A 13,251-nucleotide genomic window follows, 5' to 3' on the forward strand; every position below is an offset into this window, starting at 1 on the left:
TATATATATATCTGTGTGTGTGTGTGTGTGTGAAAATAGTTTGGGCCACATTTGGAAAATATAATAAAATTTTACTTTATTTTTTTCACTCCAACCAAATACTTGGAAATTGAGACACCCATATTTATATTACTTTACATCCTTTTTTCAGCAAACCAAATAACCCCTTAGTTGTTTTATTATCATGATGAATTTCTTAATAACTTAAGGATCATTATTAATTTTATCAAATGCAAAATTTTCTAAATTTTAATTTTTTATTATTTTTTAAAATAGTAGACCTAGAAGGGAGATATATATTGTTAATAATATATCCTTGAGTAGTTTGTCATTTCCTAGTCATCATGACTATTTTAATTTCTTAGAACCAAATAACAAAAGCAATGGTGCATTTTCTTGATGGTCTAGAGAAGATACAAGATCAATCGGAGAAATTTTAAGATAGCATCACAACATTGTTTATACTGCACCACAATGTTATATGGATTAAAATGAGTTAAGAATCAGAGAGTGCAATTCTATAATATAGTATTTTATCGACGAAGCGCTACGTAATTGGTGTCATTGTGTTAGTAAAATAACATCACAACGCTAGCAAAGATAGAAAAGGACCAAATATCCGACACCTTGGCGCTACAATACAAAACCATTAGGAAAGACTTCATGATTGAGAAGAAAGCGCCACAAAAACAATTTGGAATGCCACAATTCCGGAAGAGACCAATTTACATAATAATATAGAAAACATAGCGCCGCAACACTATAAATTGACTTCACGGTGCTACTCTACAACGTCAGAATGCAACAATTGGCCAGTGAGTTTTAATCAAGCATTTTTGAATGAGATCGAGTTATAGTAATGATTTTGAGGGAGATAGAAAAGGACCAAATATCCGACACCTTGGCGCTACAATACAAAAACCTTTAGGAAAGACTTCATGCCTGAGAAGAAAGTGCCACAGAAATATTTTGGAATGCCACGATTCTTGAAGAGACCAATTTACATAATGATATAGAAAACTTAACGCCGTAGCACTATAAATTGACTCCACGGTGCTACTCTACAGCGTCACAATGCGACAATCGGAATGCCACGATTCTTGAAGAGACCAATTTACATAACAATATAGAAAACTTAACGTCGTAGCACTATAAATTGACTCCATGGTGCTACTCTACAGCGTCACAATGCGACAATCAACCAGTGAGTTTTAATCAAGCATTTTTGAATGAGATCAAGTTGTAGTGATGATTTTGAGGGAGATATAACTGTCAAGAGGAGAAGATGAGAAATTAAGCTAAGGGAGTATAGTGTGTTAGAGTGAGTTTTGGAGTATGTAAGTAGAAAGTAGGCTGTGAGTGAGTTAGTGTCATATGATATAGAGGTTAAATGAAAGGAGAAGAGTGCACAAAAGACGAAAAAAAGGAATCAGATTAAAAAGATTGAAAACCTATTCTTCAATTTTTATTTTTATTTTTAATCATTTAGTGTGGTTTTCAATGCTTGAGTCTTACTTTTTTCTTTGTTATTCTCCATGCATGTGAATTAAGAGTTTGACTTTGAAATTATGATAAACTTAGAGCACGCTATATACTTGTTATGCTGATTTCAAGGAATAAAAATATCTAGTTATTTTGTTTTTCTTTGGATCTATAAGATTATCTCTTATAGGAATGTCTCTTTATAATTTGATATTTGAAAAGGCTTGTTATTTACTATTAGAATTAAAAGATAAAATTTTTTTGGCAATTAAGAAATTTAATTACAATTTAAAAGTTTTTTGGTATGATTAGAATTAAAAGATCGCTATAGTTAAATGAGTTGGAAGAAATTAGACTATAAGCTATGAAAATTTCAAGATTTTTAAAGAACAAACTAAGAAATGGTATGATCAAAAGATTGTGAAAAAGCAATTTGTGCCTGGACATAAAATTTTGCTTTTTAATTCAATTTAAAATTATTTCTAAGAAAATTGAAGTCCTGGCGGTTAGGTGCATTTACTGTGGTAAAAGTCTACCTTATGGAATTATGGATATAGATGACATGAAAAATACCCATATTCTTAAGATTAATAGACAGAGAATAAAAGTTCTTTAAGAGGGATTGTAGATTGCCAAAATAATTCAATCAGTTTAATTCATCCAAATTAAAGAGCATAGCACAATCAGCCTAAGCTTAACATTGTTTGGGAGTCAACCTAAGATTTCTATGATATTTTGCTGTGTTTTTATGTTTTTGCTGAGTGTGAAAAAAGTTATTAAATTTTTTGTTGTAGAGACAACACCTATGTTCTAATTAGTTAACACCATAGTGCTAATTGTGTAGCAACGCAATGTTGATTGACTAGCATAGCAATTCTAGTTTGAGATTTTCTTGTAATTATTTTGTAAATTATCATTTAATGTTTTTTTAAGAGCAGTTGTAGATTGCCACAAAATTCAATAAATTTAATTCATCCTAATTTAAAAAGAAAATAACAATCATACTAAATCAAGCGTTGTTTAGGAGTCAACCTAAGATTTCTGTGATATTTTGTTGTGTTTGCACGTTTTTGTTGAGTTTGAAATAGTTACTAAATTTTGTTACTACATAGTCAGCGCGAGTTCGAGCCCCACTTTGGTTTTGCTTGAAGCTCCATCGATATGGAGTATCCAAGTCTAACTATTGAAAGGTACTGCTTTGCTCGACTCTCTTGGTTCAAAAAAATCTTCTTGAAGTCAGCTATCGCTTGTGCTTTGGTCACGATCCAGGGCATATAAGATATATCGAACTCAATGAACTCTACTGCTCATTTGAAGAGCTCGTCGACATGCTCCAACCAAGTGAGGGCAGACTTAAGTAGATGGTCTGTTAGGACTCTGATTGGATGTATTTAAAAGTATAATTGAAGTTTGTGAACATAAAAAAATGATAGCAAACACTAGTTTCTTTATGATAGGGCACTTGAGTTTGGCACCTCAAAGGACTTGGCTAACATAATTGACCAAAATTTGCTTCCCCAGTTCCTCTCAAACTAAAATTGAATGGATGGTCTCAGATCCAACTCCTAAGTACAAAGAGAGTTATTCGTTTGACCTCAGGCTCTAGAGGAGTGGTGGTGATGCTAACGACCCTTTCAATTTCTTGAATACTTGTTTGCATTCCTTTGAGACAAATCTCTTTGCTGGCCTTAGCATTTTGAAAAATACCGCACACTTAGTTTTAGATTTAGAAATGAATTAGCTCAGACATGCGATCTGACTAGTCTTCTTCAGCATTTTTTTTTGGTATTTTGAGGGGATGACATGTCGAGTAGTGTTTGTACCTTTTTGGGATTGACTTTTATTTCCTTCATGGCTAAGAAGATGCTCAAGTACTTGCCAATTGATGCTCCAAAGGTGCACTTGAGTCTTATGTTTTATTTTCTAAGCATTTCAAAAGTTTCATTCAAGTCGTGTATCTGTTTTTCGGGCGTTACGTTTTCAACTGGGCGTTACGCTTTCAACTAGCATATCATCTACATACACTTCAATTTTTTTTTTTTCATTGCTTAGAAAAAACTATATCCATTAACCACTGGTATGTAGCCCCAACATTTTTAAGACTGAAGGATATTACATTATAACAAAATATACTCTCAGTAGTAATGAACAATTTCTTTTCTTCATCGGCTGAGTGCATCTTTATTTAGTGATAACCAAAAAATGCATCAAGGAAGCTCATAATTAAGTGACCAAGCGCTAAATCCACAAGAGTATCAATTTGATCAGAGGGTGGCTATCTTTTCTGGCAGGCAGTGTTTAAATTTATGAATTCCATGCACATCCTCCACTTGTCGTTTTCCTTTTGCACCATCACCTCGTTTGACACCCTTGTCGGATATTGGATTTTTCAAACTTGCCAACCTCTAGCAGCTTCTGTACTTCCTCCCTATTTGGCCCGGCTAGGGTAATAACCGAGGACATCATCTTTTTCTTCATGGGGTGAGCCGAAGGGTTGACATTCATAAGTTGGTAGACAACATCGATCAGAATCCTTAACATCTTGACCATGGACCAGACAAAGACATCTCGGTGGTTTTGGAGAGTCCTAATCAGCACATGCTTTGAGCCTGCATCAAAAGTTTCATTAATCATAAAAAAAATTTGTTAGGGTTGCCTTCGATAGTGAGTTCTTGATAGGTGGCCTCGTTGGTCTCGATACCTCCCTTACACAGATTCCTGATCTCAAGTGGCTCCTACTTCACACTTCCGACCGCTCAGAAGTAGCAGGTGCAGGATTGCTTTAGGTTATCTCGGACGATGATCACCTCTTTGTCGCTCGGAAACTTTACCGCCACGTGGTACATCAAGGTAACAACCTTGAAGTTGTTGAGCATGAGCTAGGCGTAGATCGTGTTGTAAGTTGATGGCCAGTCGACCACAAAAAAATCTTTTTATTTTCGTGATCTGCTTATTGTTTTCCCATTAGGTGACTGACAGGACTATAGTTCCAAGGCTTCCTTCCTCTCACCTGACAAGCCATAGAGCGGGCTTGTTAAGGAGGTTAGCCCATCCTTTCTGAGGCCCATCTTATTGAACACCACTTTAAAGATTAATCAAATTGCCAGTTTTGATAAGAATGCTGCCTATCTGGTAGTTGCTGATCATTGTCATGATGATGATGTCATCGTTCTATGGATTCCCCTTGGAGGGTAGATCGACATCGATAAATATGATGGGGGATATGTGCTGCATCTAGGTGTAATGGTGGTTGAACATAGTTCGTCTGACTGAATCCTCTTTGAACTTGCTTGACAAGACGAATCTCCTCCTTAGAAGATGGCATGAACTATGCTAGCTATGTGAATGGTGTGGGCTTGGATAGGCTCATTCAAAATTTCTTTCACTGGAACTTTACCCTTTTTTTGGGCCGTTGCTCCCAAAGATACAAACTCCTTGAGCTTTCCAGTTATAATCAGCTCCTCAGCCAGGCTCTGAAGATGTCAGTATTCTTGTGTATCATGATCATGGTCCAGGTGATATGCATAGTTTCTTTCACTGGAACTTTACCCTTTTTTTGGGCCGCTGCTCCCAAAGATACGAACTCCTTGAGCTTTCCAGTTATAATCAGTTCCTCAGCCAGGCTCTGAAGGTGTTAGTTTTCTTGTGTATCATGATCATTGTCCAGGTGATATGCATAGTTTTGCTTTGAATCCCGTAGGCAAGCTCTGATCTTTATTAGTTGTGCTTTCTTGAAGTACTCATTATTTTAGATGGCTTCCATTATCTCAGCCATTGAGATTCTAAACAAAGTCATTTTTGGTAGTTTGTGGTTAGATAGCGGTGCTTGTTATAACGAGCTGACCATTAGTCAGGATATCGAGCCTGACCTCCTTTGTTGTATGATATGTCTGTTGCTCCCCTTGTGGTCCTAGGGTTGTCGATGATCTTCATATCACAATTTGGTTGAAGGACATGAATCATCTGTCGGCCTCCACTCGTCACCTTGGGGCACCCTTCTCTATTAGCGACATGTGGAAGATCCTCCTTTAGAAGTGAGGGTAGAGTTTTCCCGGGCCTTATTTTTCTCATGCCGATTGGTCTTTCTTTGTCACAGTTCCTTCTAGATGGTTGGATCTCCTTAGTATTTGTGCTGACAAATTTTTGATGTATGTTATATACATATATATATATATGAACTTAAATTTTTTCTAGTAAAGAATTTTCCTATGATAATCATATGTGATAACCATACCTGATTTTTTTTTAATGCGAGGTCATATATTCTCACCACTTAATTTCTATGTATTTATATATCTAGGACCTAAATTTTACTTGTCATATTCTTACCCCCTAAATTCATTTTATACAAAATATTATTATTTAACAAATAAAAAAATTAGAATATACATTTTTCATATACATACCACTCAATTCTATTGTATTTAAATATATAATAGCTAAAATTTAATTTTTACCTTGTGCCATTTTACTCATGCCTAAAGAGTTGTATTTCATTTTTTTTCTTTTCCAAGTCGAAGGTGGCTTTTTTGATGTGTTATGACTTAGGAAAGATTTGATTGGTATACATGTAATGGTTAAAGTTTTAGCAATTACATATGTAAATACATAAGAAATGGGTGGAATGCAGGTGAATGTAGGTGAATGCCCCCTACATATTGTCATCCCACTCTCCTCACCGTTCCCCCCTTTCCCCTCGTGCTTCATTATCTAGCCGGCGGGATCTAACCGTCAAGGCAGCGCTGGTGAAGAAGAAGGAAGAGAACAAGGTGTGATCCCGCTTTCCTTTTCTGGAAGGATAGAACCGGAAACTGATATTTTGGAGAATTCGACTGTACAAAAGCCGCTTCTTCGATCTCTGTGAAAACCTAATTCTCAGATAGTCATGGCGTCGCCGTCGTCGTCCATGAACCCTCCGTCTATCCCCCTCAAGACTTACTTCAAAACTCCCGAGGGCAGATATAAGCTTCAGTATGAAAAAACTCACCCCGCTGGCCTCCTTCATTACTCTCATGGCAAATCCGTTTCTCAGGTAGGATCAGGGTTATTATTATGTGCTTTTATTAGTAAGCTTCAAGGTTATGATTTCCAGTATGGATTTCTATAGTTGACGATCGCGTATCTCAAGGAGAAGTCAACTTCCCAAGGGCCGAGTGCGCCTTCGACGCCGAGCTCCAGTAGCGTGGTGAAGTCTGCAGCGGCTAGGCTTTTTGTTGGTGTTAATGGAAGCAAGACCTTCTCTTATGGCGGTGCAAATGGTGGGAGCAAGGTAGTATCTGGAACTAACAAGTTCGGAGGGACTTTCGGAGCAGGATCGAGCAGCTCTCCTGCAGCAGCAAATTATGATGGCAAAGGGGCCTACTTAATCTTTAATGCTGGTGACACGCTATTCATCAGTGATCTCAATTCTTCAGACAAGGTTTACATATTTTTTTTAATTATTATTATTATTTTTCTTGCTAGAGCTCTGTGATACCATCATCTACGTGATGAATTTTGTGTAGGATCCGATCAAGGCTATTCATTTCAGCAGCTCGAACCCTCTGTGCCATACATTTGATTCTGAGGCGAAGGATGGACATGACTTGCTTATTGGGCTTCAGTCTGGAGACAGTGAGTTCAGATTCAATGTTTTCATTATATGGTGGTCCATTTTTCATTTCTTTTAAATTTGTCTTCTTCTTAAGTAACTGAATATTGTTAAAATGTTGACAATGTTTGTTTGCAATTCAAGTTTACACAGTGTCATTAAGGCAACAGTTACAGGATCTTGGGAAGAAGCTTGTGGGAGCTCAACATTACAATAAAGATGGCACAATCAATAACAGGCATGCACTTCCCTTTCATGAAATCTGTAAATGAAGTAATATATAAGTGAGGGCACACTGAAATATCTATATTTATGTTAGAAAATTGGATATTTATTACTCGTTGGATCATTGAATTGATGCGAAATAAAAAATGACACTATCACTAAATTATTTTCATAGCCAACCATTTCCTAAATCTGAATCTTTGTGGCAGTAAAAGGTATCGAATGGAATTTACCCCCTCAGTGGTTTTGTTTTTCATTGCTATGATGTAAGGGACTCAGATCAACTATAATAGTGAGGAAACTCTTTGCTTGCATTTATTAAGTTGCCTTGTTTTGATTGCCAATTTGATGATAAATTAAAGTGCTTATTCTAATAGGATTGTGTGACTGGGAAGAGCTAAACCAAGCCAAATAAAACTAAAAGGAAGCTCTAGTTCCAGAATTGCTGTAATTATCGTGCTAGGGATTAGCTAGACCTTGTGAAATTTGATGTTTACCTTGTTATAGTTTTCTAATGCCTTGATTTGTATAGATTAAGGTCAACTCGAGTGCTTCTGTTGTTGAGTGAGAATTGCACCTGAAAGTTAATTTTTGTTTGTTAGTGCAGGGTGTTGTGAAAGGCCTTTTTCATATTTCATTAAATAATGGCACTTTGGGTGAAATTTAAGCGAAATGGTCACATTTTGCATTTTTTTTTTTTGATGTTTTTTTTGATGTCCCTTGCACTATCCTTTTCCATTAAACGATACCAGCTACGATTCGGGTTGGGTTCTCCTTGCTTCTGCTAGCTGTCATGGGAGCTTGGTGATGATTCTTTTGCTGTCTGGTTTGAACTTATCGTTGTTCCTTTTATTCGGATCAATCTCTTATATTGTTGCGCCTTCTATTGTCTCTCTTTTTTTTTTTCTCTCATATGTGTAGCCCATTCTCTTGCTTTTTGTGTGTGTTGTGCCTATCGATGGTGATTCCATAGGTTTTCATTTGTGTCCATTGTATTTTGGGTGTAGTAGGTACCTCTAGCCGGATGTTGTATCCTTGTTTTGGTTTTAATAAAATTTCCTTCAGGGTTTTCAAAAAAAATGAGAGGTGGCAAGTAAATTTTTGCATTTTATCATTTTGCTCTCCATTTTGTGTACTTTATCGACATACATTTTTTTTTATTGTCCTGTGGATACTATTACTCTGCAGTCGATGCACTTGTGTTTTTTCATGGGCACCAATGGCAATGGAATTATTTTGCTCATGCTAAAGTGAACCTTTTTTTTTGTACGAGAAAGTGGGTCATCATCTGGAAGGAATATCCATTATGATTATTTTTACTAATTCATTGTGAGCTAATTAATCTTTTCTCTCTATCTAGAACAATTATAGGACTGTTGACCCATTATTTCCTTCATTCAGTGAGAATTGTACCTAAATTTAACTTTTGCCTATTAGTGCGGAAATTTGTATAAGGCACTTATTGTGTTTCATTAAATCATTGCACTTCTACTGAAATTTAAGTGGAACGGTCACATTTTGCATTGTTTTAAAGCACCTTGTGCTATTTTTTCGGTAAAACAATAGCAACTATGATTCAATGTATAGTGTCTGTTTATTCATATGAATGGAAGCTGGCGAGTAAATATTTGCATTCAGTCTTTTTGCTCTTCATTTAGTGTTATTGCTCAACATCTTGTTTACTATGGTATTATTGTTGAGCGCTACCTTTTTTTATCTAATTGTTCTGTGGATAATTTTTCTCTCTGCAGTCGCTGTACTTGTGTTGCATGGGTACCAGATGGCGATGGCATTTTTGTTGTTGCTCATGCTGATGGAAACCTCTATGTGTATGAGAAAGTGGGTCATTATGGGAAAGGAATATCCATTATGATTTTATTTAACTATAATGTGAGCTAATTACTCTTTTCTCTCTTTCTAGAACAAGGATGGGACTGTTGAGCCATCCTTTCCTGCTGTCAAAGATCCAGCTCAGTTTACTGTTGCTCATGCACGGTCCAGTAGGGTATGTTTGTTAAGTGTTTTCTGTGTTAATAATCGCACTTGCGTTCAATGTTTTTAAAACCAAATTAATTTTTGTGCACCTTTTCCATTTCATTCATGTGGAAGGGATGTGTGGAAAGTAAAGAAAAGTCCTTAACCAGATTGAAGATTTCCAAAATTATTTTATCTAAGCTACCAATTAATGTCAATTCCTTCTTCAAGAAATATAATTTTGAAGGATTTTGATAGGAAGCCTTTAGCTGTTAGTTTTGATGTAGATAATGATAAACTATGTGAGGTTTCATCCAAATATTATCACATATTTGCTGCAAGGATATTAAAGAAGAAGTGAGATAGAAGGAGGGTTGTTGAGTTTGCGGATGATGAGGATTAACTGCATGAGATTTCATTAATTTATAAGCTGACAATTATACCAGTTGGGATCCATTGGTTGGTTCTGTAATGCATTTGAGAAACGTGTAATTAATTATTCCTTTTCAAGTATAAATCAAATTGATTGTTTTTCATAAGATGAAAGTATCTATCTTTGGCATGTTTCAATTGATGCATCTATCTTGCTGATTTATTTTATCAAGGATTTGAGGAATTTTGCTTTTATGTTTTGAGATTTTTCATTTTCATTCTTGTTGATTTGAGGGGTGGGCTTGGTGCTTTCAGATGTTGATTTTGTTCTTCCCATTTATTCGTATAAAAAACCTTCTCTTTTGATCTTGATTTATTTTAACTTGATCACAGAGCAATCCGACCATAAGGTGGCATATTTGCCAGGGTTCGATTAATAGTATGTCGTTCTCAGTAGATGGCACATATTTAGCGACGGTTGGTAGAGATGGTATAAGTTGATACAAGTTCTTTGCCTTCTTTTTTAAATAGCATCATCTTTGTTTTTCATTGAAATGGCCTGTTTCTTTTATAGGCTATTTAAGAGTGTTTGACTACTCCAAAGAACGATTATTTTGTGGTGGAAAAAGTTATTATGGTGCGTTGCTTTGCTGTACTTGGAGGTAAGAATATATCATATTTACTTTCTCATAATATATATTTCAATGACATTCATGGTTTATGATATCACATGACCACAATCAATAGAGCATTTGTGGAATAAGAATTTGCACTTCCGAGGCAGTGCAAAAAATTATGAGTCTAATGCTTTATAATTTTTGAATAAATGTTTTTTTTTTGTTTACCTTAAAATTAGGGTTAATATAGCTTGCCTAAGTGCTTCTTGAACCTAATTAATAAACTTATGACCTTTATCCTTAAATTTAGGCTTAAATAATTAAAACTGGACCTTACTAGGAAGGCAAAGGTGACAATAATGCCTTAGGTGGAAAGGCAAAGGCAACGGTAGAGGTGAGAAGACAACCAACAAGACTAGTGGAATTGGGAATAATGTACAACATCATGAGAAATAGTGCAAGTTGGGTGGTAGAATTAGCACGAAATCACATCAACAGAAGCATTGCAAAGGCATTAGCACTGACATATTTAACAATGAATAGCAACACAATAAATAGATAATAGTGAGTAGCACTTTGTAATTCATATTGTGGTAATGATCCTAAACTTTATTGGTGTTAATTTGAATTCAATGTTTTGTGTTGAAACCATACAATAATGAGAAGATGACTTCAGAACTAGTGAACACATATTGTTCATACAACAACAACAACAACAACAACAAGCCTTTATCGCACTGTGTCATTTTCATTTAATTCTAATAGATTAAGATCAATTTTTATACAATTTGCCCATTCTTTTTAGGTTTCTTTGTAGGTGGTCTACCTCTGCCTTTTTTAACATAAGTCGAATCTAAAATATTTACTCTCCTAACTTGATCATCAGATGGTCGGAGTTTAATGGGACCAAACCATCTAAGATGACTCTCTCTAATCTTGTCTGTCACTGGAGCTACACCAAGTCTTTCACGGATAGATAGGGAGCCAATTTCATAGTTATGGTTTTACATGTTATAACTAAATTAAAATGTGATATCTTTGGGTATTACTTTGTTGATCCATAACCTTTTAATAGTTGATTATTGTTAGTGCTAGAATGCAATTATTAAAAAAATTTGTATAGAATTGAATGATGGGAAATGTTTTTTGCATCAAGTCTAATGTTGCAGAAGCCACTAATTAAGGTGTATGCCAAAATGTAATTAGTAAACTTTATATTTTATATAATTGAATGATGGGAGGTGTACGTTGCATCAAATCTAATTTTTGGATATTCATTTGATCTTGGAGATTTAATGGGTCGATTTAAAGCACTAATAGTTCTTTTTCTCAAGCATAATCCAGAAGTTCCAGGCTCATGTCAAGAAAACTCCCTTTTATAAATACAGTGATAAGGCTTTGTACAACAGCCCCTTAAGAAATCCTAGATCAGTGGGAGCTCCGTACACTAGATGCACTTTATGCTCTTATTTAATCATTGTGATTTACATTTTGAGATTCTTGCTAAGAGGAGAAATAGGTTAGAACAAAAGTGTCTTAATTGCCTAGTGTTTGTTAATACAATCAATCCTTGACTAAGTTTAAAATTGTGTCATTAGGTATTGAGATTTTTTTTATCCATTTAATTAGGCATAAACCTCCAAGCTTTTGCGGGTAAATCTCAAAATTACAAATTGTGCTTCGCACTAAGTTTATAGTATATGATTAGAAGTAATATATTAACATCTTAATATTTTAGTGCATAAAAATGTAACATGTTAACATCTTGGTATAGTAAACTTATTAAAATTGTTCGAAACAAGAAATCATCCAAACATCTAATCATAAAATAGAAATGTTTATTTAATTATCAAAATAAGTCATAATAGCATAACAATTTAAAGAAAGTTTTATACAATTAATTTATTTCTCATTTCTACTATCTCCATCAATGTAAGAACATAATGAACCACGGATGTTAGAATTTTTAAATTTAAAAGTTCTCATCACTCTTATTATTCAATAAGCTTTCAGTAGAATCATTGGCAGAACAATTTCTTTTCTCCCTCATCTTATTCTCAGTGATAAGAGGAAGTGGTTTGATATTTAAGTTAATAGCATAAGTAGGTCTTCAAGTACTTCTATTGTATTCAAAAAACGAAGGATGATGAATCAATTAGCAGAAGAAGAAGAGCTTTTCATATAGAACAAGTCATTGTATGACGAAAACACGGATTATGAAGAGTTGTTTTGGTAGCATTTTCTTCAAAAGGCAACATGCAAACATGAATAGAAGTTTTTTTTGCGGAGCAAGAATATTTCAGTTCCAAAAAAAAAAGAGATATATTTGTCTCTCTAAATAAAGGACAAAATTAAAATACTTAATAGAGAATATTTGCTTGTTATAGATTTATCTTCATGGATATCATAAGTTAAATTTATGGCAATAAGGGAAGAAACATCGTCTAAGAATGAGACGGGAATTTTGTTTTTCTGATGAGCAAATCCATGGTGAGCTTCAAAATAATAAGGACTAACAGAAAGCACGTCGCTTCTAGAATGAGCGAAGAGGCTGAATAGTTGTGGTAAGAGGCATGTCATGTCCCCTATTTTCTTTCGAGAAAATATATTTGCCAGCATTAACATCCCATTTAATATTGATAAGAAATGTCAAATCACTTGTTTGACACCTTCAATAAGATTTTAAAAACCAAAATATTTCCTTAACCAGAAACATTCTTGACAAAAGGAGAATATTTTTTAGAGTGAAAGCTTGCGTAGGATCCCCACGTGTCGTTAGCATTTTGAATATTGAAGATTGGTCTTGGTTCTTGTTGTAAGATCACTCTTCAATCCACTCTTCAACAACTACCAATTTTAACATCAACAACAACAACAAAGCCTTAATCCCACTACGTGGGGTCGGCTACATGAATCCTTTTTCTCCATTGCGTCCTATTTAGTGTCATATTTTCATTTAGTTCTAGTAAATTAAGATCATTTTTAATACAA

At 34.8% G+C, this 13,251-nt stretch overlaps 1 protein-coding gene across 1 annotated transcript in view; it reads left to right on the forward strand.

Annotated features, from left to right (window-relative positions):
* Window positions 1–6,148: 6,148 nt before the first annotated feature.
* Window positions 6,149–13,251, forward strand: part of LOC110030099 (WD repeat-containing protein 20-like) — a gene marked incomplete at its 5' end in the record, with an annotated part of 16,930 nt that continues 9,827 nt past the window's right edge. Inside the window, 8 exon segments of the mRNA XM_020732665.1 lie at window positions 6,149–6,514; window positions 6,590–6,901; window positions 6,987–7,095; window positions 7,217–7,310; window positions 9,049–9,136; window positions 9,219–9,302; window positions 10,037–10,133; window positions 10,218–10,305. Of these exon segments, the coding sequence (XP_020588324.1) occupies window positions 6,368–6,514; window positions 6,590–6,901; window positions 6,987–7,095; window positions 7,217–7,310; window positions 9,049–9,136; window positions 9,219–9,302; window positions 10,037–10,133; window positions 10,218–10,305 (1,019 nt within the window).

The sequence above is a fragment of the Phalaenopsis equestris genome, unplaced genomic scaffold (genome assembly GCF_001263595.1).
Source record: "Phalaenopsis equestris unplaced genomic scaffold, ASM126359v1 Scaffold000655, whole genome shotgun sequence".
Lineage (NCBI taxonomy): Eukaryota > Viridiplantae > Streptophyta > Magnoliopsida > Asparagales > Orchidaceae > Phalaenopsis > Phalaenopsis equestris.